Below are 26,861 nucleotides of genomic sequence, written 5' to 3'. Positions count from 1 at the left end.
CACGATACGTTTTCGTCAACATTTCATTTAGGATTAAAATAAAACAAAACAATGAATCTGAAGATTTGTATTAACAATATAATGGTGAATACACGTACAGAAATAAACTCAAAATGAATTTTAAAAATCCCCCAAAGTAGAGCAGAGGGATCGCAATCACAAGTGAACAACACATTAAACAAAAGTCTTTTGTTACAAATTATTACACAAGAAAACTCAATTTTATTCCATAGTCAGACATAAATCGGATGGGATTCCATTTAGTGAATTGTGTATCACATTTCATAGTATTTAATAAATTAACTTGTTTTTTAAATCCGTAGTGCCTATCTGATCTGAGATCTAACAACACGTTTATACCTAAAATTTAGGTACACGTTAATATATGTATATATGAAAAACTTAAAAATTTGCGACAAACACGATTCGTAAATTGTTTAAAAAATTTGACATGCATAATATCACAGACAGAGAGGAGAAAAAATGCGCTAACGTTCAATGAAATATGGAGAGTTTCAAAAAATAGTTGTTATTTTTCCCAATAAAGCAAACCCTACAAGAAAAATAAAATTCTAGGTAACGGCATCCTGTGATTCTACATCTTGGCCAGATATCCAGTCTTCTTCCTCTGAAAGGTCCTCCTCTTCATCCTCGTGAGTGCCTAGCGCCTTCCTACAAATCTCTACCCCCGTGTCCACAATCATATAGGGCAAAGACTCTTCTTCATCGTCATCAGTGGCTCCTACATCTTCTAGTGAGGGTTCGGAATCCGCCGTGGACAGATTTGTCTCCCTTAACGGATCTCTTATGTTCACAGTTTGGGGACTACATATTCGTTCCTCAGAACTAGCATTGACTGACTGATTTTCTTCCTTTGGCGATCTCTCTTTCCTGAATATCATTTTTAGAGAATTACTGCTGTTTGTGGGTGAAAATGAACAAGACATGAACACTTTCTCTGAATTATCATCGTGTTGCAGAGTTTGGTTTGAAGCATTACTTAACGTCGATGTCGCACTAGTACTGTAGCTTCTTGTAAACACGGGTTTTGAAATGAATGAATCTGTATTTTCTTCATAACTCAATGTTCTTGGTTTTTGTTGCTTGGCTGTATGGGACAAGGAGCTTTCTTCTGGACGATTATTGTGATTCTGCATGCGTTCCGCTTTGTACTCCTCCAAAATGCGGCTCCAGACTTGATCACACTCTGGAGTACTTTCTGAAACCTTTGGAATAGATTGGTGAACACTTGGTTTTTGTGCATTTTCTGATTTGAACACATTGGAATGTGAAAAGACTGGGTCCACATCTGACTTTTCTGAAGACATTTGTGAAGGAATTGAGACACTGAGTTCCTTCAATGGACGAGATAATTTAGAGGGTGTTTGATTGCATGCCGTTTCATTGTCCTGGTTAAGAGGTTGAGAAATGGAGAGAGTAGATTGGTTTTCTGGGTAGCAGGTAGTACCACTACTGGTTTGACAATTTTCAGATACATAACCAACTGGAATGGCGTAAAGAGGCAAGTCTTCATTGCTTTGAAGATGTTTGGTTTGTAACACATCATCCCTAATGTTAACTGAGGGTCCAAAAGGTGTTTCTTGTTCAATATTTTGTAATGGCTTTAGATCTGCAACGGGATTTACATTATGGGCATTTGATGATGCAAGTCTATGAGACTTTGGATGCTCGCAACGAGGAGTTTCCTTTGAACAAAAACTGAAATGAATATCAACAACTTCACTGGTATTCAGCTTCGGTCCTGGGACCATGTGTATATCCCTGGTAGGGTGAAGGATTTGAGCATCATGCCTTGGTTCTGGTGCTTTGGGACTAATGGTATTGTAATCTTCCAGGAATTCATAAACTTCCTTTGGTATAGAAATGTCCCCAGGATCACTCTTGGCCCTTTCATATGTTGATTGTGCCTTCTTTTCAGATGATTTATCTTCAACTGGGTAGGCAAGACCTTGAGGATTATCATCTTCAAACACACAATTGTTCTCCAGTTCTGAAGCAGCTTTCTTCAAGTCCTCATTTATACTCTTTGGAACATTAATAACATCAATACCCATTGTGTATTCATTAGACTCGGCTGTATTGTTCATAACAATAATCTGCATTCCATTTTCATCATCTACTGCATCTTTATTCACAGTTTCCTTATACTTTTTTGGAGTTTCACTCAGAGAAGTTTCAAGGGGTTTTGTTTTTGTAGATGGAAATATTCCTAATGTCTTTGCAAGGATCTGAAGCAGTTCCCGTCCATTTTCTGGACTAACAGAATCCAGCTCTGGTTGTTTTCTAACTACAGTGTCATCTGTGTAATTTAAAATTTCTTCATCAGTAGGAATAATGAATGTTGGTTTCCTGTATTCTAAATTTTTGGGATCAACTGGCTTTGGGTATACCACCACTTCTTCTACTGGTTTTGTTAGCACATTTTTTTCACTTTGGGTTTGATCTACATTTTTGGTGTATTTTTCATCTTTGCACTGAAAAATATTGCACGACTTTGAATCTTCAGAAACATTTTCAAGGCTTTCAAATAAATTTTTTCTACCACATGGTTTACTATCGGGGATATTTTTGTGTTTGTTTTCTAACCTTTTAAGACATTTTAAAATAAAAGACGATCTAGGATACATGATTTTGTCAGTCACAGAAGGTATATCTGTTTGCAATCCAAGTGTAACACTGTAAGAGGGTTTGGTGTCATCGTCTTCCTTCAACTTTGTTTTGGTGAATTCCGATTCATCTGAAAATGTATCACTTGACACATCAATTGCATCCATGAAGTGCCTCTCGCATAGAGTTTTATTTGGTGATTTGAGAGGCGAAGCTTTATCTGCACCAGTCAAGAGCTCTGATGGTATTTTTTGTTCTTCTATAGAATTTTGTTCGGAGGCTTTGTTAGCTGAAAGATTTTCATGATGAAAACTGTTTTCTTTATTGGGTTCATTATTTTCAAGTTTTTCTTTGTTACACGATTCAGAGTTTGGTAGTTTATAATTCTCTGTTAACTCATTATCTAACGTTGGACACATCATGTCTGTTGATGCTTCAAATCTTTCTTCCAATGAACAACCAGCATCCAGCTTTTCAACTGTCATTAAAACTGGTGGCTCAATATCATGGTGAATTTCATCCCTCAATATATATATATCCTCTTGTATTCGTCCAGATGCATCAACTACTTTTTCTAAAACTGGAGGCCCATCTTCAAACGGTTCTTCCCTTTCCAAAACTTTTTCCATGCTATTAGATCCATTTTGCTTCAAAACTCGTTTGATTAGAGATTTTGGTGTTCTATAATGTGATGGCAGGTGGTTTGTACCCACAAGACCTAAATGAAAGAAATGTTGCTCCTGCTCATTCAATGAGTCATATTGCACTAAAACATCTAGATTGGCATTCCTATAATCTGTACTCCTTGTAATGCAGAAGTTGTAATCATACAGTGATTTCCTTCTGGTCTTGAACTTTCCTTTCTTTTCCTTATTCAAATCTAAACTCCTATCTGCAAATCGTCTATTAATGAGCGTTATCATTTTAGGCTTTGCTGGCACCGGTTTCTGTTTCTTCTTTTTCTTAACAATTGGTAAAGGCACTGATTTTTCAAGTCTCTTTGGCCTTAGCACTTTTTGAGTTAAATTTCTGGTCAGCCTAACTTTACAAGGGACTTTATTATGTTTTCGTAATTGTTCTTTTGTTTTAAATTCCTTGTCACAAACTCTACATTTAGGTATCTTGACATTTTTATGTTTCTTTTTCACGACCTTGACTTGATCAGGACTGTCTACTTTCTCTTTGTGGATACCTCCTTGGGCCTTGTCACCGAGTTCAATTATACGAGAATTTTTCTGATTTTTTTCAATGCCTTCAGTGTTTTTATCATCATTATTTGTTTGTTGATTGCAGGATACTTCTATATCAGCACTTGTCAAATTATCTGATTCAGAGTTTGTGTTCACCAATGGCTCATTTGTTGTAGATTGCAAAGAGTTCTTTTTTTCTTTAAAAGGACTTTGCTCAGTATCAATTTCATCACTGCATTTTGTTTTTTCTGACCTGTTGAACTGTTTATCTTTTACACATTCATCAGCAGTTGTATTTAAATTGTCATGTTCACATGCGATTGCTCCACCACTCTGTTCAGTTTGAGAAAGAACAGAAACACTAGAACTATTTAACTCTGGGACTTCCTCATGGAATCCACATTTCTCCTTTGTGTCAATGTTACAAATAATCTTTGAATCCTGACTGTCTTGTTTCTCTATTGAGCCTTGTTGAGTCAAATCCTCTCCTATTACCTACTCATAGAGAAAATAAAACTTTACCACAACATATATTTCAGAACAAGGCAAGTTGATAATGATTACCTCAAAAATTTGAAATTTAAATTAAGATGCTTCTTTTTATGGTACATGTACTTTTTATGGCAAATGTAGAGAAATTAAAATCCTTGTAATACCACATAGCCAAGATAAAAAAGAAGCCAATTTCAGTTTTAAATGCACACCTATGCTAATTGTCATACAATGGCAACAAGGTATGTATGCCCGCTTAGGTGTATTTTCAAAATGCAAATGATCAGGAATTTAGACTGTTTATCCGTGCTAACAGATACCTGAGATATAAAGTCAAACTCGTCCCCCGGATTTCCAGACTTCTGTAATGTGTCAGTAGAAGCGTTCGGAGACAGCACCAGGGTAACAGTAATGCCGTCACTTCCCACTAATTTTACCTCACTCGGTAAAACACTGGGGTGTGCAGAAATACTGTACAAATCCTGGGTACCCGTAGTTGGAGTCTGCAAAAAATAATCAAGCATTGAATCATTATTTTTTTAAAGATATAGTCTCATAACAGCAGCGGTGTGGGCATACACATTGAGTACGGTAATGTGCATTAAATTTACTTATATTTACATGTTTTTTTACTTCTTGTCTTGTCTGCAAATGTGATTTACACCTTAAAAATCTTACTTATCCCAAGGGATAAGTTTACATAAATGGAAGAGGCACTGTATTAGCTACAAGCATGAACATTAATTTTCGCTTGTGACGTTGCATTTTACAGCGTTCAACATTTGTGACGTCATAATAAAACTTAAACATTTGACATTTCAGCACCCTGTGTGTTTTTCAGTGTTATAACCTCGGTAGCTTTCCACACATTTTACATCCAAAAAATATGCAGAATTTAAATATAAGATTTAAGATTTTATCTTTAAAATGCAACACAAAATGTCTCTGACAGCCAATCTAATGTAAATTGAACACATGCATTACATTTACACTGTATAGCTTATACTTCTATAAGAAAAAACCCCATTTTGATTCAAACGATCAATGATAAGAAAAGCAACTTTTAAAGCATAAAATGCTGCTTATAAAAATATTGATAAAATGTTTGATAAAAGTATTATAGCAAAGAATTCAAGATTTGGAAATCTTAAAGGGATTTGTAAGTCCCAACCACTCAAACTTTAAGTATTTTACCCTTGATATCTTAAATACTCGGACATCTCGAAGTTTCTAACCATTTCCAACTACTTCAAGATAACGAGGTTTGACTGTATAATTTTATTTTCAAAAAATGGGCCAAGATCAATTTTAAATAAATTTATTTAATTGGGAAAGTTTTTCAACATTTTTGTTGAAATGATGTTGAATTTTGTTGTTGTTTTGCTTAACTGCAATAGCATTCATTAGGCAATTCTATTTATGTTTCAGATATCATTAAAACTATAGGCTGATGAAATACATGTAATATCATTTAGCAAAAATAAGTGCCAAATTTTAACCTTGATTGAAGTATAATGATCATGAAACTGTATGTTATTCATATCAGTCCTCAATTTCATTATTGTCTATGTTTTATGGTCAAAAGATAGAAGATTAGAAGACCAGTTGTACACAAAATATAGTCATTAAAAACACGCTATAAATAAATGTAAACTTAACCTAATGGAGATAACTTTACTTTCTATCGGTATTAACAAATAAAATGACAATACCTGTGATTCTATGCTTTCAACAAGTCCAACAGATGAAAATATAAACTTTTCATCAGACAATGCCCCTTGTATATTACTACTGCCCTCTTTCAGCAGAACCTCTTGATTGCCGTTTGCTTGTTTCATGTCAAGTATTTGCTGTTCACTGTATGAACTTACGGCACTTTTGGCATGTACATCTAAAATGAATATAAGGAAATGCATCTAATAAACTTTGATTTCAAATTCGAAAGTTATTCTATATCTTTATACAAAGCTTGATCTCCTTCTAATTTTCCAAAGAAGTTTAATAAAGTACATGCATAAAAAACAAGAGGCCCATGGGCCACATCGCTCACCTGAGGAACAATAGGTATGATAAAATCAGCTTAATGGAGTCATAATACAAACTATCTGGACAATGTACAATAATACATGTAGATCCTGTATAAATAAAATCCATTTTCCCCTGAATATTCTTATGTTTATAATCATTAGTCCCTTTTCTAACAGGATGATTTTATAGTCATATCATATGTTGAGTATTACAGTTCTCAAAAAGATCCTTAACAATAGTTTATATATGGGATATAAACGTACATCAACCTCTGAACCTTCTCGTGAGGCCAAAGAATTGTCCTGGGGCCAAAGTCTTAACAATTATAAAGAATCATCTGGCTGATTAGTTTCTGAGAAGATTTTTAAAGATTTACCCTATATATTCCTTTGTTAAACTTTGACCCCCATTGTGGCCCCACCCTACCCCTGGGGATCATGATTTTCACAAATTTGAATCTACACTACCTGAAGATGCTTTCACACAAGTTTCAGCTTTCCTGACTGATTAGGCCAAAAAAAAAATTATTCCTGTTTCCTGTCGCCCGACCGACCCTATCTTTTACCCTCCGACCCTAAAAGTTTTTTTGTGATCATGGTGGTGATCGGTAACTTCGCCAGAATTTCCTCAGAAAGAGAAGTGAAGATGACCAAGTCTTCTGAGTTCATAATCGTGTAAATTAACCTCACTGGCGAAAGAATGATAGAAAATTAATCTACAGACATTTTTACTGCATAAATATACCTTGTGGTGAATAACTTTCGACTATCTTACCTACAGGGGTTAAAAATACGGGTGATGCAACAACATACTGTATATATTGGAAATTACAAAAACAATGTTTATTACTTTAAATCCTGATATAACAGTTAGGCAATAACCTGTTATTAATTAATAACTGCAATAGATGTTAAAATTATCATAAAACTGCTCTTATATTATCTTTGGAATTAAACAGATCCTCTACATAACGTACGGTAGTAAGTGGGTCAAAGGGTTGGACTAATACCCCAAATACACGGAAGTACAGAGAGTGATTTAATTAATCATGTTAATATTGACATTAAGCTAATACAATACAAAAATATTTATCCAGAAAAGGATAAATACATTCATACACGTAGATTAAATTTTGCAAATAATATTAGTTTTTATTTTTAATTAAAAAATTAATCTATTTTTTTTCTTTGCCTGTTGTTTTCTATACGGTACATGCATCAACAATACAAAGACCTTTGGACATTCTAAATCATCTATTTACATACTGAACACTGGGAATATACATCTCTCTCATTATTACACACATGCTCCAAGTTTTTAAAAATAAAATATTTTTTAAAAATACAATTTTTTTCCTACCTACCTACCCTAATTTTTTTGGTCAAGTGACAGGAAACAGGAATATTTTTTTTTTTGGCCTTAGTTTCTGAGAAGAAGATTTTTAAAGATTAACTCTGTTTATTCCTATGTAAAACATCGACCTCCCATTGTGGCCCAAACCTACCCCCAAGGTTATAATTTTCACAAATTTGAATTTACACTACCTGAGGATGCTTCTACACAAGTTTCAGCTTTCCTGGCTAATTAGTTTCTAAGAAGAAGATTTTTAAAGATTTACTCTATATAATCATATGTTAAAATTCGACCCCCATTGTGGCCCCACCCTACCCCCAGGGGTTATTATTTTCACAACTTTGAATCTACTATACCTGAGGATGCTTCTTCACAAGTTTCAGCTTTGCCGGCTGATTAGTTTCTGAGAAGAAGATTTTCAAAGATTTACTCTATATTCCTTTGTTAAACTTCGATCCCCCATTGTGGCCCCACCCTACCCCCGGGGTCATGATTTTCACAACTTTGAATCTACACTACCTGAGGATGTTTCCATACAAGTGTCAGCTTTCATGGCCGATTAGTTTCTGAGAAGAAGATTTTTAAAGATTTACTGTATATATTCCTATGTTAAACTTCAATCTCCCATTGTGGCCCCACCCTACCCCCGGGGGTCATGATTTTCACAAATTTGAATCTACATTACCTGATGATGCTTTCACACAAGTTTTAGCTTTTCTGGCTGATTAGTTTCTGAGAAGAAGATTTTTAAAGATTTACTCTATATATTCATTTGTTAAACTTCGACCCCCCATTGTGGCCCCACCCTCAGGTGAGCTAAAAAGGTTAAGTTTACAATACGTTAGTTTCTGGAAGAACAGACTTTGAAAATTTTCTTAATAAATATTGACAAATTTTTTTACTATTTTAATCTTTAGTTTTTAAGATATGTGTACAAACATAGAATTGTGAGCAAATCTTTGTATCTTGCTTATAATTCGAAGCTTAACACTCAAATATGGTTAGTAAATAGAAACTGTAAACAATTAAACACAAGAAACATGCACTACATGTATAACAAATAAAGAACACAATTTATTTTTTCGAAATGAATCATATATATATACATGTATATACCTATACATTTCCATCAGCGATATCAAACTCTATATAAACTGAATAAACTCGAGAAAATGCCGAGCATCTCAACAAAACCTATTGCATTAATCTGCCATTACGCAAAAGATAATGCCGAATTACCGATAGAATGAATTGTATTTCAGTAGGCACCTACCCCTACATCAGATTTTGCTTAATTTGCGCAGGTAAACAGTTAACTGTTTGATTTAACGAAGTCTCTGTTTGATTTAATACGTAAAAATCACGAAATACAGACGATAGTTTCAAGGTAACAAAGCATAAATAATGAAAACGAAACGAAAATTAGAACAAGCTAGCACCAACGTCATCTGTGAAAACTGTCAACGCATCGAAATATTTAGCCTCAATTTATTTCACAAAATCACCGATATATTTTGCATGTTTCAAAATTTCCCTTCATACGCGAACTGTTGCACAACAAGCAAATTCATCATAGTCAGATCGACCCTTTTTCGTATAATGTCATGGCTGCTTCAAACAAAGAACCTCGTTTTAGAAGTATGGAATACGAGTCTTGGTAAAATGGGTATGCAAACCCGGGCCGTGGCAAAATAAAAGCCGGGGGAGATCGGCAATCGTCAATTCCAAATACGCATTATTTTGCAGCAATATTTACAGCGAATACAAATATACTAGTCCATCAAATATCCTGAAATTTTAATGAGATTGGCAGATTAATAACTGCCAATATTTTGTTTTACCCAGGCCAAGTCTTGTCTACCCATTTTATCGTATGCCGAACCCGAAGCTATTAAACTGATTGAAACACGCCTTTCCTTTATTATTATTTTCGTAATAACTCAGATTTGAAACAGAATTACCACTTAATTTTTGCAATTTATATTTTCCTTCCCATAAGGATAATTTATGCTAAACTACGTTGAATTTGCCTCGGTAGTTCTTGAGAAGAAGATTTTTAAAAATGAACCCCCCTTTTTCTACAATTTCAAGGTTTTCTCCGCTTTGAATACAGATCGGACTTTTATTTCTGCAATTTATATTCGCCCTCCCATAAGGATGCTTTGTGCCAAATTTGGTTGAAATTGGATAAGCGGTTTTAGAGAAGAAGTTTAAAATGTAACAAGTTTACAGACGGACAGACGGACGACGGACAAAAGGTGATCAGAAAAGCTCACTTGAGCTTTCAGCTCAGGTGAGCTAAAAAGCCATGACCATACTGCCTTCTTAATCAACGAAATAACGTCTTCAAGAACATTCAAAAGATGAACAATTCAAGAAAATTGGTTTAAAGCAAATGAATTCCACACATTCCAAAGTGCACAGCTAATACTGACCATGCCCTGAGGTTACTGTGATTTCCTGAGGGGTGACTGGATCGTACTCCTCAGCAGTCAGCTTTATTGGAGGGGTATGAAGGCTGCGCTCCTCCTCTATTGCAGGGGTGGAGGACACCTGTTCTACCTGCACCACAGGCAGCTACAGATACGAAAAAACCCAACTGTCATTTCTTACTAGAATTAATATAGTTGTAATGCCTTATACTGCCTAAACAATTTTTTTCTGTATTGTATAACATATATTGCCTTAGTACATCACAAAACATTGAATGAGGCACATCTAAAATGTGTTAATCTGCTTGACATCACATTTAATTCCTACAAATATTAACCTTCAATGCACGTGGGTTTTAAAACATAAACTACCCCAAGATATGTTACATCATTTAACATATTTAGGTATTGATCAGGTTCATTTCTTCATTTCATAATTTTCAATTATGACACTGTGTAAGTTGTAATGTGTCAATATCCATGAATTCTGACATCTAGCACAATCACAAAATATAAGTACATGTATTGATATCTATAAATTATGACATGTGGAAAAAGTCATTACATGTGAGTATTCAAGAAGTACAGTGATCACGACTACTATTTTCAAATCACTTTTCAAATCTAATAAAACAAAGAATGAACATAAAATCATTACAGCAATCTGCCTTTCCTATGATATCTAAATGATATAAACAAAACATGAAAGTGGAAATTTTTTATGTGTTATATCCACATGTGTCTGTCATTATTTCCAAATCTACATGAGGCTTCAACTTTACAAAAACAATGTTCATATTTGTACATGTACTATTTATTGTTTACCAGTGTAGCCTACCAATTCCATCATTTACACAAAAATTAATTATCATAATGTGAATAATTAAAAGGGGTCAATTCGTCCCTGTCAAAGCAGAATAAACATCAGAAAAAAATATTTAAAAGTCTGACGGTAACACAATGTACAGTGATCATATGAACTATGGTGGATAACTCAAACTTGACTACAGCTATGCCTTTCATTGCAGAAAAGAAGAAAAATTCAACCAATAGATGAATAGAGTCCACCCTTTCTAGGGATAGACATTTACTGAACTCGATCCTCTTTGGACAAGCGAAAACCAAATAATTCAAAACTTTAAAACAGTAACATGAAAACTAGCTGACATGCATATTTTAGGTTAATCATTAGGCAAAAAAAAAATGTATGTGTTTGGTTCTAAGGTCAAAAATTTTAAAATACAATGAAGCACCCCACATGTATTTTATTTTTACTCCAAGATCTGCAAAGGGGAATAACTCAAATTTAATATTCTAATGTCAAAAGAATTAACATGGTAAGAAAACAAATTAACCAATATTGTATAATGGGATTGTACTTCAAACAATAGCAAAACAATCAATACTTTTCTGGTTACCATGCTGTAATTTGCATAATATTCAATGATTTAGAATACTGAAATGTAAACAATCTAATTTTCATAAGATTGCATAACTAAGGAACACTAAAAATAGAATACATTTCAATAAACAAAGTTATTTGTCTGCAATGTCTGTTGTTTTACATATATGGCATTTTCTTCCGAGACAAGATTTGTAATGCCATTTACTTTTGCTACTAAAAATAAAATTAAAACTAACATGGTTTTCAGGCATATATATGCACATATGTTTTATGGGGGCTGTATTGCTAATTCTTTTTCAACCTGTAACCATATTAGTTCTTCAAATAGCCACATGAAGTTTTTTTGGTCACAGTCCAAATTACTGCAGTAAGTGGGGTTTTTTTAAAAGTAATTTTAAGCACTATCATTGGATATTCATGACAAAAAACATCTATACTAGCTAGCTACAATTAAGAAAGCATTTTATAATCATACTAGTAACAACACAAAAGTTCTACTTACACCGTCTGATCCTTGGATTGAGGAATAATTAGGAAACCCTGGTTCCCCATATTCTTCTACACTACATAAGACCGGTTCACCCTGGTTGTACAACCAGTCTGGATTTCCTCCATCTGGTATCACCTCAGTTTCAACATCTAAAAATCAATCATAAACTTTAAATATTGTGACTACTATTTTATTCATACAAGCAAATAAAACCATAACATTAAAAACCTCATTTTCTATGACAAACTGATACATAATTTTATTGAATGAATACTAATGAAAATAATTCCTGTTAAATAAATCTTTGATACTTTTAACATAAAACTAATCTTAATTAAGGTAACAAAATTTCACTGTATAATGAAAAATGTGATAGTACATATAAAATAACAATTGAAATTTGCTCTTTTATTTCTGCACTTGGAAAACATTGACTCAGCGTGCTAAAGTGAACATGCACTTACTCTGAAGCTGCTCTGCTTGTTGCCGCTGCTGCTCCTGTTGCTGCTGGTGCAGTGCCTGAGCTGCTCTGAGCAACGATTCTATCTGATTGGTCGCCATGTCTTCACCTTTGGCCTCCTGTAACTGTTGAAGCTGCTGCTCAAAGTTTTCTAGTTCTGGATTAGGTGGCGCCAATGTCGGAGCCTTCGGCTCAGGTGGTGGCTTGCTACATGGATTTCTTACATGTTCCTTCATTTCCTCCAAAGACGTGAATACCGATTTACATATCACGCAATTGAGAGGGTTTTCTTTTTTCTGTCGCTTTTTGCCTAACCCTCCCCTTTCTGCAGTCTGTAATGAAAGTGAGCACTGATTTAAAAGAAGTTTACAAATCAATAAACTGTCATAAAACATTATGTTAACAGTATCATTTGATTTTTAAAATATGAACATCTATAAATAGATATATAGATAAATAGAATAGAATATAGATAAATGCTTTCATGATCCATATATAAATGTGTACCTCCACAGGCAGGTCCCTTTTGCCGTTTGATAGAGGGATACCTTCTCTACTCTTGGTAGGAGCATCTTTCTTGCAGCTTTTACTATGTCGCCATCTTTGAATAGGGTCGTAAAACTTGGCCATGCAATGTCGACATGTAAAAATCTGTTTGTCTGTATTGCTCAGATTGTGGCAAGGATGTTCTGACATGTTGCTCATCATGTGACTGAAAAAATGAATATCTTGAATAAATTGTTATTTACATGTGCTGCATTTTGTTTTCATTCATGATTATTTGAATGAGCAGTTAATCAGTTGCACTTTTTTAAAATACTTTATGATTAAAGGTTCTGACTGAACCTTGAAAAATGCTACAATCTATTATCACTATTGAATGAAAATCACTTGAAACCTGAGGTATTAATAAATATCGAGTATTTAAGTAAAATGTGATGCACGGATATCTTTGGACAAAGTATAGTGTAAATAATGCCTCCCACTGTTATTAGCATTCATTGTAATCATAATATATTTTGAGCATGTTGTAACTGTTTAGGTCGACTGTTATAGATGATCCATGATTGTCCAGATGCTCACATTTCCTTTTATGATGCAATCTATCGATTATTATACTAATAGCTATTTATCTAATTGACAGTACGAACAGATCAGAAAAGATAAGGAAAACCATACCCTATAAATGACATACATGTAGATTTAGCCATTCATGCAATGCAGTCTGCAGATTATTGATTTGCCCCCCCCCCCCCCTTTCCAAATAAAAAAAGAAAAGAATGAAAGTTGCTGCACGAAAAAGTTCATTTTATTAAATAATATTTATGCGTTTGGTGACATGGGGAGGTTAGAATAATATGAACAAACACTCATTGTCTAAAATGGTTCCAAAATATCGTACACTTCGATCAAAAACATGAACGAGGCTAAAATTTAGAGTTATCCCCCTTGATGACAAAAAATGCGTGAATTCCTTCTTACCTAATTAACAAACGTGTTAAGGGAACATAAACATACGTTCTGTCTACGACAATTATGGTTAACCTAAGGAAAATACTTACATTTATCAATTCTTTTGCATATTCAAGCGGGATTCCTTCTTTCGACATTCACCCATATTGAAATCTCGGAACCGCTCGCGACTATTCTGCAAGTCCGCGTAAATTTCTGCATTCGCAATCCTCGGTCGTTTTTATCTTATCAACAGGCGAGTTTTACATGGCGGATCCAAATCTCTTATATTTTATGTCCAATGAAGTTCTTGCAATAAACCATGTACTGGGTTCATGCTCGTAGTATTTTATGCATGTTTGGGGGAGGAGTGTCACTTATATTGTCAGAGAATTTTTTTTTACCAGCAAGTCCCCTCAATTTTTATTTGTAAAAAAAAAAATCAATATATAGCAGAGACATAAATATATAACTGTCTCTGATCTATAGCTAATTACACATCAACCGACAAACCCCACATCTTTTAATATTAAAACCAAACATATATACTTACAATGTACCAAAACACTTCCACATAACGTTAATCCTCTATACTAATGTGAAACAACTTCCAAGTCCTTAAACATCTTTTAAATCTGACCATTGCCTTTACCTTTCGAAATGTGAAACCAAATTTAGTACCTCCTGTCTGTGGAATTACTAGTACCCCTGTTTCTAAGTTTTCCATCGTAGTATTAATAATTACTTGTTGAGATTGTGCTGATGTCTTTGAGACTTGTTACATTGTACATCCACTGCTTGCAGATGGTCAAGGGTTATATATATACATGTACAGCTACTTATTTTTTTTTTCTCATCCCAGCTTTGCAGCAAATGTCACTGAATAAGTGTCTGTTAGACTGTTATAGTACATTATATACAACGAACTAACAGTCTATACAACGAATCATGATTAGGTTTAATCTGCAATTATTTTCAATTTCAGACTGGTGAGTTCCAAGTTTAGACCTCGGAATACAACAATCGGCACAGAATGGTTACCTTTACTTGAAACCCGTAAAACTCATTCAAAGTTAAAAGTTGATTGTTTCCATCACATGCTAAAAGTTTACATTGATACCAAAAGTTAGTACTAATCCATGTGACAAATTTTTTTTAGTACTTATGAAGTTATCCGTGAGAAAGCGTATCCACTGACTTTTTTCTTACGTTCTCAGTCATTTGATAATGCAAAATTCTACAACGACAGGATGGATTTTAACAGGCACGTAGCATCGTTTTTGAAACTGGGGGGAGGGGGGGGGGTGTCCAGACTAATCGAAAAAGGTAACTTTGCAAAACCCTGAAATTCCTAATCCGTAGGGGGGAGATACTTTAACTTCAATTTCACTGTTTATTATCTTATTTTTCAATTCAATCTTTTACACGGTCCCATAAAAGTGTTCTTCAAATATGACGAAGATTTGTGGGGAACTTGCACGAATTGAACAAATTGGGGCTGTTACAGGACATCATCCGGACAAGAAATTCTTCCATCAATAATGTCAGGAAATGTGACGTCACATGCTTCCATCAAATATTGACGTGTCAATTGGGATCAAGAATTCAAAAAGGAGACTGGGTTTGACCAGGTCTGTAAAAATCGAATCATAACGCCAAGCGGAAAAAAGAAACTTTGTAATAATAACTTAACACTCCTTTTTGTCATTTCAACATTTCTTGACAGCTATATTGGATGCTTTCGAGGGAAAAAATTAATTACGATACTTGGTCAATATCTGGTGAAATTTATATAATAGAATCCAAAGGTAGATGTACATGTTTCTATTTCATGTTTGTTCCTCATAGTTTATGTAATATATAGCTGATAAGGGAGTCCTACGAAGACAGCTATCATTTTGACAGACAGGGTTTAACAATGAGGGCAATAGGCTGCCTACTGCTGTTGCTGTCTGTGGTGACCGCCTCTACACACTTCTACCCCGAGCTCTCCATTGTTAAGGGGACAGCACTGAGACTAGGACTCGTTGGTAATAGGATTTTGTATTGTTCTACTGTCGTATCCGTGAAGTTTTTTCTAAGATTATCTTACAAAAACTTTTTTTTCACGGATAGAATAGAATATATCTCAGCTATTTAAAATAAAAATTTATACCACGTAAGCCTGGGATTCTTTGACCAATATGTATATGCCTACCCATAAAAGAAAAATAATTCGGACGCATATCATTAATTTAATTGATGTGCAGAATCGTTCATCTTAGTGTGTCATTGTGGTAATCCTATTTCATACACCCACTTTTAAACAGATGAAAGCGGAATAAACGGTGTCGTTTACTACGTTCTTTCAAATGGCCAAGAAAGAATATACCAAGTCGAAGAAAAAAACGGTATGTTACTTTTTTATCTATGTTATTTAATCGTTTTAATGTCTATATCATTACACCTCATGTAACATCCACAGAATTGTTAAATTCGAATGATGAAGTGGTGTTAAAATAAGTTCAAACTAGTTTATCAATTTGCATTCAAAAATAGACATTTGGTAAAAAAAAAAAAAAAAAAAAAAAATTTACCAATGCATGATGTACAATAATCAGAAAAACATTTACACATAACTACATGTTTACTTAATCAAACCATAAACGTGTATTCTGTATTGATATTTTAAATTGATGCACACGTGTTCTACCACACATCGAGAGACGTGGTTGAAGGTTATTTAATAGCATATATTGTTGTGCTAATCTGAGGTGCCCGCGTAAATATGAAATGGAGTGGTGAAGGCTCAAATCGATGAGATATACAAACCAATATATTCATTATTGATGATGATTAATGAAGTCATGAAGAAAGCAAATTAAATATCTCAACATTCAACATTTTCAATACGATAAAAATAATAGTAGTTGCTTATATAAAGTTACTTTTTGGTTAAAACGGATACTATCAGTTTAAGATAAACTATTTTTTTCCGCTCCACGTTTTAGCAACATCCACCCACGTGACCGTGATTCTGAACCCAAAATACAGAGACTGCCACTGTTCCATTTAAATAGTAACAGTTTTTCTTTTTCTTTTTTTGAACTGTGTTTTTTTTTCATACAGATGATGATATTTGGGAATTTGTCGACGTCGACGCCAATGCCCACACGGGTGATTTAGTAGAATACAAAACGTCTGTCTTGTACAACAACTACTGGATCAAATCCGAGTGGAACAAAGGTCAGCAGACAGGGCCATTTTTATATCCTCACGATTAAGACGGCAATACGTTTCTGGTTGTAGACATATGATATTTATATATCACCGAACAGGGCACGTTATCAACGGGACCATAACAAACGGTCGCAGTGCATGTTCTGATTTTTCAAGATAACGCTACAAGCAAACATGAAATTGCTGCAATTTGCATAATAGTATTAAATAATTTTTTTTTATTTTTATAGCCCTTTTTAAAGATGTTATACATCTTGAACACATCAAATCCGCTTTGTTAAAATTTTCACGTCTACTTTAAAAATGAATTTTTCTTTCAAAGTAATAAATTAACACATTATAACTTCTTTGACGTTTATATTTTTTATGTTTGTAGTCATTCTTGTTTCCAAAGACTTAATGATACCCAGGAAAAGTAAACGATCCTACACAGTATTCAGGGATGACTTCAACTCCTTCAACAAGGCCTCCTACACCATAGAAGTCAGCTCCTGGGGTGGAGGGGTAGGTTTCATTCATCACCTTGTTTTTTTGTCACTTGTGATTTGTAGAACAAACCATCATCACTGTGAAAGTGAAGATGTGCGGCCATCTCTATCCCTTTTCTAAACATGTACTAGTGTGCATGTATCTTCATCACATGTACATGTATATTTAAAACCTTCACCTCTTTACTAATGTTGAGCAACTTTCAAGTCGCCCAAACTATTTCATTTTCCATTCAATGTAAACTTAAATTCCAGTGGCGTAGCTACATTTAAGCAATGTAAGTACGTGCTTACAAATTTTTTTCGGAATCTAATTTTTCAAAAAAAAAAAAACATTGGGTTTTTTCATTGCAAATCTCACAACTTTTCGCGTTTGTGCCGATATTTTCCTGAAGCATCCCGAACTTTTTCTTAAACATATGTATATTAAACACATTATTTTGTAGATTTTGCAATATACTGCGTTTAACATTAATTTTAGAATGGTGAGTTCCAAGTTTATACACCAGAATACAACAATGTACACGCAGCGAATGGTTACCTTTACTTGAAACCGGTAAGACGTACTCCATATCAAAAGTTTTGACTGCGTTCATCTCATGCTGCTTCGTTTGACACGATAAGTGTACATGTAGCTGCAGATCTGTTGCTCTACGGGAAAACCATTGAGCGACAGTTCCCTTCATACACAAAAACTTGCATTTGACATTACAGTATGCGTGTGTATTTATCATACTGCAACTTTTCGTGGTTGGTTACGTTTGCTTGTTTTTAAAGAAATTCTGAGGCAGGTAAAGTGATAATATCATTAGTTATAATCATGTCTTAGAATTTTTTGTGCTATATGATCTCGATAGAATCTTAAAAAATAAGTCCAAAATTTGCGCGCGTTGTAATTGCAAGTTTATTGTTTTAAAAACTGTAGCCCTATGTCATGGCAATCCAAATTTTGTTGCAGTGTTGTGTATTTCGTATTTTTATCTCCATAGACACTCACTGTAGACCATCACGCATTTGATAATGGAAAACTTTACAACGGAAGGATGGACTGCAACAGTGAGTGTAAACAAAACATCAAACTATTTTTATTCATCATCAGAAACACTGTCTTATGATTTATTATGATAATGATAATGATAAATTGAATTTGTTTTGTTATAAACACGTATATTTCTATCAATGGTATTTCAAGGTTTATGGGGAACTTGCACAAATGGAGTAAACTGGGGATGTGACAGAACATCATTTGGACAAGAAATTCTTCCACCCATAATGTCAGGAAAAGTGACGTCACATGCCGCCATCAAATATGGACGTGTCAATGTGCGAGCAAGAATTCCAAAAGGAGACTGGATTTGGCCAGGTCTGTTAAAAAGTCAATTTATACCATTAACGGGAAAATAATTGCAATTATAGCTTGAATATATTCCTTATTGCCATTTCAACATTTCTTGACAGCTATTTGGCTGCTTCCAAGGGATAATCATTATGGTGGATGGCCAAAGTCAGGAGAAATCGATATGATGGAATCCAAAGGTGGTTTCTTTTATTATTATAAATCATGCTTAAAAATAATATAATCTAAGGAATTTTTGGCCCCCAAAAAAATCAATGCAAAGATAAGAATAATCCCATGAGCTCAAAAAGTCAAATTAAATCGTTTTTAACAATAACTATCGGGCTATTTCACGAGCTTTATCCTTATTTATTAATTCCTTCATAGGAAACATAAGGGCAATGGATGGTGGGTCTAACCACGGCGTGAGTTACGTTGCCTCCACATTGCACTGGGGACCGGATTATTCACATAACGCTTACTACCTCACACACAGCGGGAAGTAGGAAATTTTATACAACTTATAATTAGCTCTATTTCAAATACTTTAACACAAATGACACTCTTTTAGTCAAGTACATTTATTAACATTTTTAAAGTTTTCTGATTTCCATTGTATTTTATTATAGTAACCTATAAATATTAATAGCCGATGCTTGGAACCTTATTAATTTATTTATAGAACATACCCCACGTTAGTATTTATACATTAATCTCATCGATTTCCGAATATTTTTATTCCAGGCACTCAAATGGCGGAGACTGGCACGGATGGCATACTTACTCATTGGAGTGGACAGATAGGCACATTATGTAAGTACTTCATTTGTATCTTTAAGAGAGTGATTCATTTAAGCGCTTAAATAACAAGATATAGATATACATGAGGTAAAATTGAGAAGTGAAATTTTAACTTCTTGAGTTTTCTCTTTATTTATCTTTAAGATCCTGTGTTTTCAATGAGGTACAATATCTAGTACTATTTGTCACAGTGTCCAAATGAGTCGTGGATATCGATATTTGGTTCTTTACTATATGGCCTTGTCGAATTTTTTTGTCAAATTAATTTTTTATCATGAATTCTTGATACCTAACGTATGAATTACTTTAAAAGAAAGGATACATATTCGTTGGATTATAGTATTTAGAAGATATTATATTTTAACAGTTTTTTCTTATGCAGAAACGTTTTTTAAAATGAAAGGCAATTGTGATTTTACAAATAAAATTAAAATATAGTAATTATAATCGATTATGAATTTGAAAAACAAAGACTGTTAAAAAGTAGTTCAAATAGATTGTTTCTAGAATTTACAATGTAAATTCTATGTAAATTCTAGAACACATAGAAAAATGATAATTTAAACATCTTCCTTTTGACCACAAATACAATCAGGTGATTCAATAATGTTTTTTTTTCTGTACAGATCATAATTCAAAATACCCGGTACATTTACTGAATGAAAAATATTTCGGAGGTTGAGGAATACTTTCAGTAACATTTTTCTTCAATATTTTGAGAGACGTTGCTTCCCTAACTTAAAAGTTTCCCCAGTTTACTCCAGTTTACTCCATTTGTGCAAGTTCCCTATAAACCTTGTAATACCATTGAAAGACTGTTATTTTTTGACACGAATACTTGTCTTATCAGAAATGTTGTTTGTTGAAAATAAAATTAGGCCTATGTTTAACATTTTTACAAGACAAGATAAATTGACACAAAAATCAAAAGAAAAGCTGGAGACAGTACATGTATTAATTAAATATTAATTGCATATTGTTATTAATTCAATAATGTATGTAAAGTATTAACAGGATTTTCTCGATATCACAGAACGTACGTTGACAACCAAGAAATCCTTCACGTCACAACTCCTGCACAAGGTTTCTGGAACTGGGCTCACTTTTCAGGTCACAACATTTGGGGAAATTCCCACAATGCTCCTTTTGACCAATACGTGAGCAATTTCATTGTTGATCCATGCCAACGCCTTAAAATTCCTGATTGTAGATTTTTATTTGAAGTTGGAAAAATAATTAATCATATAACAAAAAATATTTAATGATAATTAGCCTAATTGAAATATTAATTCACTCAGTATTATACATTTTTAGTTCCATCTCCTCCTTAACGTAGCGGTAGGCGGGGGTTATTTTGGCGACAACTCCCAGTACAATACCCCTAAACCCTGGCACGGTGGTTCCTCCCACCCGATGAGGGACTTCTGGGAAAAAAGAGGCGACTGGCTACCCACGTGGCACGGAGATGACGTTGCCATGTTAATTGACTATGTTGAAATGATTCAGTATTGATATTGATGACAAAACTTTTCAAGTTTCAAAATTTAAAATCAGTAAGATAAATATCTGAGATATATATACAATATCCAAATTAGTTTCTTTAAATAACAGTGGTCAGAGTTTTTCGAATATAGGATGTATACTTTGTACTTAGTTGTACCTGCTAGTTGTCTTATGAATAAATGGATAAATTTTCCAATAAACGATGAAATAATTGCATCTGAGGTACCGATTGTCTCTTTTTTAAATATTGCATCACATAAAAAATGCCTGTAAATTGAAATTCAATTTAACTTGATCAGCGTTTACATACATGCAGTGTAACATTTCTATAGAATACCCCGAATAACGAAAAAGAAACGGTAGATTACATGCTTTGGCGGATCTACTTTTAAGGTGGTATGGGACACCTCCATGTTGAAACGTATTGTTTATCGAATAAAATGAAGTGTAATTATATAAGTAGTTTGACAAACTTTTTAAAGTTTGTCACCAAACAGCGTAGCGCAGTGGTTTAGAGGGTTTACCACGAACTTGTAAGTCATGAGTTCGAATCCCGCTGGGTGTTTAGCATTTTTTACCTTTCCAAATATTTTCAAAAGCTATTTTTTTATGAAATATTGTAAAATTTTGATAATTCTAAATCGGTGAAAGTATTCCAAATATAATGTACTTTACTCCTCATTAATATCAACAGACGTCCCATACCATCTTAAGTCAAAGGGATATTTTGAAGAAATATTTTTTGTTTAATCAAATGATGTAAATATATACATGTACATGTATAAGAAATAGGATGTGATGATACACTACTAAAACTAAATGCGCCTGACAGGTTGGTGTCTTTACTAGATGATGATCAATGATCAGAATAAAGTCAAGTCATACACAGAGAAAAACACTGTGCATCGGAAACACAGGTACACATGGAACAACCTAGTTGTGCAAAAACATTTTGTATCCTATAATTTATTTGCCCTAATTTAAAGAAACTACTTTGTTTTACATATCCAGTAAAAGAATATTTCTTACTACGCGTATGGTTAAGATTTTATGAAATTTCTAAATGATTAATGTATTTAAGTTTATCTTCGGGAAAAAGTTGCATCATCTACCGAAATAAATATGGTCTCTGAGCAAAACTGCGTTGGATGTACAAAGCGTTTGGTTGAACTAGACGTTAACAATAGCTCCACAGAAACGACAGACACTTTTAAGTTACGAGAGTCCCCATCTCACATACATGTACATATATATGCATATCCGCATTTGTTTGTTTGATATTAATAGGATAATGCTTTCAAAACTTCGTCCCAAACAATGTTTATTTAAGATAACATCAATTTGTAACCCTTACATAGGTTCAATACTTGGAATAAGTTGATTTGAACTAGGGAATGCGTACCAAAATCTGCATACAGTGCCATTTTAAAATACTCCAATCATTTTAGACGGGGTCACGTGACCCCGTCTATTGGTTTACTGTCCGCTGAAGTTTCAAACCGAAGGCATGCGTAGAACACATGAATTGAGTCTACGCGTAAGAAAATAGTGCAGAAAGTTTTCATGCATTTCAGTAAATTTGTATTATAAAAACACGCATTAAATCTTTTTAAGACTTCTATGTATAAACAAAATTAGAAAATAAAGAAATAGTTTTATTGATCAAAATATTCTTGCTCGGGTTCAAATGTGGAATGAGTTATGTAACTGAATGCACAGCGCCGTTGACGATTCAGTTGTGTACGAGCTCATTAATCAATAGAAGAGGTTGATGGTGGAATCGAAATTAAAGTTCCCAAACGCAATGTGCCATTTTTGAAAAGTTGTGAATTTTATTTTGACAACCTTTCACCTTAATACTACCAAACTTCATGCGCAGGCCGAAGTTAAAATCGGGACGGGTTATACACAAATGTTTTACAAATTAAATAGGTGTTTCATTGGTTTCATTGGCTTCCAGTCTACTTGCAGTATGACTGCTGTTCGTCTGAATTTGCCTTCTCGTTCGTTGGCTCTTTAGTTGATTAAACTGAATTTAAATTTTAAACAATGCATTGTCAGCAAAATCTATAATAGATTATACATTTTGGAAGACTTATACATCATATAATACATGTATATACAATCTTATCGATTGAGAAACCAAGTTAAATATATGTTAATGTTCATGTTTTCCGGCTTAGTTGGAATCAGGCTTCGGATGAATTACCTTGTAAAATAATGCATTACATTACCATTACTTCATGAATTAGGGCATTAAATTACCATTACCATTACTTAATTTTCTTGAAGTAATGCATTACATTACCATTACATGAGTAAAGTAATGCATTACCATTACTTTGTGAAAAGTCAATAAGTTTTAAAAAAAGTAATTTAAAAACTAAATAAAGAGTTTTTGTAAATATTTCATAAATAAAACATGCTTAAAATATATACAGGTTCATGTTCATGGTCACTATCAGGTTCAAATTCAATGACTTATACAAGATTGCTGTTGCACTTGTAGTTCTCAAAGTAAGGTTCGTCTCGTAACATTTACACGCTAATGGCGGAGTTGACAATCTCTGTTATTTATGTCTCTGATTTTCGGAGTATGATTTTTAATGAAAGGAAAGGTTGTATCGTAATTCGTGTAGGTGATGCACGAGTTTACACAAAAAAGTAGTAAGTGGCGAACGGATTTATTTTTACCTATTAATTTTGCATGAATCGCAAATGAAGAAAATTGTGTCAGATATGTCGGTCTTAAAAATCAAAATGGCGACCGTGACAAATCTTTTTTATTGTCAAAGTTCTTGGAATCTTATTGAAATAAAAATATTACTAACGTCAGGTGCCTGTGTTTGTTATCGGTATACAAATGTTCACTTTGTTAATTCAGCAGTTTTAGAGTTTTTGGGGTTTTCATAAACCTAGTATAACGGATACCGTCCGACTTGTGGGGTTTTTTTTATCACAAAATTGAATAAATCTAATGATTAAAATTATCTACTTGATAAGGTTGTTTGATTTTCCCGGTTATTAGTAATTTTTAAAATTTTTCCTTGGGGTCTTATTTTACATAATATACCATTGTGTCATTTTTCTACAATTATGAAGGCCGGGATTGAGTAAAATTTAGACAAAGTATCAGACAATTGCAAAAAAGCCGAATTAACATAGACTGTAACAAATACTTCAAACTCATAAATTTTGGAAGCATTTTCGAGGAAATCCAGGACAATTTCAAGACCCCGTCTTTCAGTACACTCAGTACTTTGATTATATACATGTACAGTAAAACTGTGCTCAGTATTTTTGTCGTAGCCCAATCAAGGTGGAAAACGAACCGACACCAATCAACAAAAACCTGGAGTGAAGACCCACTACACATAAGGAAATCATTTCGTATTCCAACAATCTAATGTTTTCGGGAAAATAATAGAGATCCGTAAAGTCGTGTATAAAGTCGCATATCATATATACATGTAGCTATAAAACCATTTTGCTGTGACGAACAGGCACGTAGCATCGTTTTTGAAAGGGGGGGGGCCAGACCCATCCAAAAAATCTTGACAAGCAAAAAAAAAAGAAAAAGAAAAAAATTAATTTAAAGTTTCCAAAAATCTTCACAATCCTAATCCGGGGGGGAGGGGGGGGGGAGACTCAACTATACTTCCAAAAAAAAAAATCTTCCCTACCAAAAAAATTTTTCCTTCCAAATCATGAAATTCCTAATCCGTGGGGGGGGGGGGGGGGGGGGGTACCTTCCATTTGACTACTCATTTCCTAATTTTCATATCAATTTTTTAGTAACTTCCAAAAAAGTGGGGGGGGGGGGGGGGGGGCCAACTCCATTATAATTCATTTTTTAATATGTAAATTTTAAAAAATTTGTTGCTGCGAGAAAAAGTGGGGGGGGCCAGGCCCCCCCTGGCCCCCCCTGGCCCCCCCTGATGCTACGTGCCTGACGAAGATAGCTCATGGCAAGTGTACCAGATGCGAGATGACCTTATAAAGAAAACTGTGCATTTTTAAAGGTTGAAAACCAGTAAAGCTTGAGGTGAATATTTTTTTTTCTTAGTATCTGTAAAACAAGTATTTAGATTTACCATAGTTATATGCTTTGATTCTTTAAAATTGCATAATATTATCTAAATAAGTATGAGATGGAAAAATTTTATTCACTCATTTTCTTAAACAAAAAACTTTTTAATGGTAAAAAGACCTCGACGATGGTTTATTTGGCACTTATTTTCGTAAATAGTACGCCAACAAACCAACAGACAATGAACATGTCGTCAATGAAACTATGATATTTCCATATATCCTGTTGATTCGTACTTTTATATAACTATCATTATATTTTATTCTTGATGTAAAGTAAAGCAATTTTCTTGACTCACAAAACGGCAACTATAGCAAATTATCTGCCTAATACAAAACCCTATGAGTATTGTTGTTATATAGTGCCTTTTCCCCCTAGCCATCTTTCCCCCCGGAAAAATGGCTATATAGCAGTTCTTCCCCCCGGAAAAATAGCTATATAGCAGTTTTTCCCCCACGGAAAGCTGACTATATAGTGGGCTTTCCCCCTTTTTATAGCCAGATTACCCCCACGGAAAACCTACTATATAGTGGATTTTCCCCCATTTTTACTTTCCGGCCATGTTTATTGCGGACCATTTGTGACAATAATTTGCAATAACTGATATGATATGAATTTCTCACAAAAAAGGATAATTATGAACAGTGCGACATTTTAGTCCGGACATGACAAAGTCCGGGCTTTTAGCTACCATTTCCATTGGACATAGCTTACTTTTGTTTATATATCTTGGTGGGACATTTTCCTTTGATCCTATCATGTCAGCATGAATGTACACATTGCTCTAGTTTTCTTGTAATTGTCTCTCAAATATCAAAATCCTATGGGATTTTGGTGGGATTTTTCATCCCATCTCAAACCCCACTAAAATCCCATGGGAGAAAAAAATCTTTGTGGGATATAAACTCCCGTGGGATTTTTTCTCCCATCATTGGTGTTTATAGGATAAATAATCCTCTAAAAGGCTTTTATAGGATTTAAAATCCTATGAATCACCATGTTGGGATATTTTATCCCAGAGGATAAAAAGTCCTCTAAATATATCATCTTGATTGATTGTATGTTGGGGTTAACTAAACACTTATGATTCAATTGTCTGATCATATAGTCTAGTAAAAGCAATATTCAAACAACCAATGTATTAATTTATTAGATAATGTCATTATATCCATCTAATGAATTACACGTGCTAAATTATATGTACCATCAATAACATATTCTTCTTGAAATGACTTAATAGAGCTTATAACAATAAGATTTAACAAATTCTGCGAAAATAAATACCAAAAATTACCAATTCTATTGAATATTAATGAAAATATTTCTGTTTATGTAAACCCATAAACTCTTACTTTTCACTGCTGCAAGGAGACTCATTTTTGTTTTAAATTTTGATTGATTGATATGATTTGATTTGATACTGTATATCAGGTGAACCGGCATGACCCAAGGAACAAGAAAATATATGATTAATGGGCGGGGATCTCGACTATT

At 33.8% G+C, this 26,861-nt stretch overlaps 2 protein-coding genes across 2 annotated transcripts; one reads left to right on the top strand and one right to left on the bottom strand.

Moving 5' to 3' along the window:
• Nucleotides 1-52: 52 nt before the first annotated feature.
• On the bottom strand, nt 53-14,200 carry LOC105332387 (uncharacterized). Its single transcript, XM_011434975.4, has 8 exons — nt 14,041-14,200; nt 12,986-13,190; nt 12,483-12,810; nt 12,031-12,167; nt 10,127-10,268; nt 6,023-6,201; nt 4,631-4,813; nt 53-4,313 (listed from the first exon to the last, which is right to left on the bottom strand). The coding sequence occupies exons 2-8, from the start codon at nt 13,184-13,186 to the stop codon at nt 573-575; spliced, it is 4,911 nt and encodes a 1,636-aa protein (XP_011433277.3). The 5' UTR covers nt 13,187-13,190; nt 14,041-14,200; the 3' UTR covers nt 53-572.
• Nucleotides 14,201-15,798: 1,598 nt separating this feature from the next.
• Nucleotides 15,799-21,493, top strand: LOC105332385 (beta-1,3-glucan-binding protein). The gene is made up of 12 exons (XM_011434972.4): nt 15,799-15,960; nt 16,240-16,320; nt 17,039-17,155; nt 17,526-17,653; nt 18,119-18,193; nt 18,627-18,693; nt 18,830-19,000; nt 19,096-19,173; nt 19,361-19,475; nt 19,718-19,786; nt 20,808-20,931; nt 21,089-21,493. Exons 1-12 carry the CDS (start codon nt 15,849-15,851, stop codon nt 21,284-21,286), a joined length of 1,335 nt encoding a protein of 444 aa, XP_011433274.3. The 5' UTR covers nt 15,799-15,848; the 3' UTR covers nt 21,287-21,493.
• Nucleotides 21,494-26,861: the final 5,368 nt, after the last annotated feature.

This window comes from Magallana gigas, chromosome 5 (assembly GCF_963853765.1).
Source record: "Magallana gigas chromosome 5, xbMagGiga1.1, whole genome shotgun sequence".
In the NCBI taxonomy this organism is placed as follows: Eukaryota; Metazoa; Mollusca; class Bivalvia; order Ostreida; family Ostreidae; genus Magallana; species Magallana gigas.
This window is presented reverse-complemented; position numbering and strand designations above follow the sequence as displayed.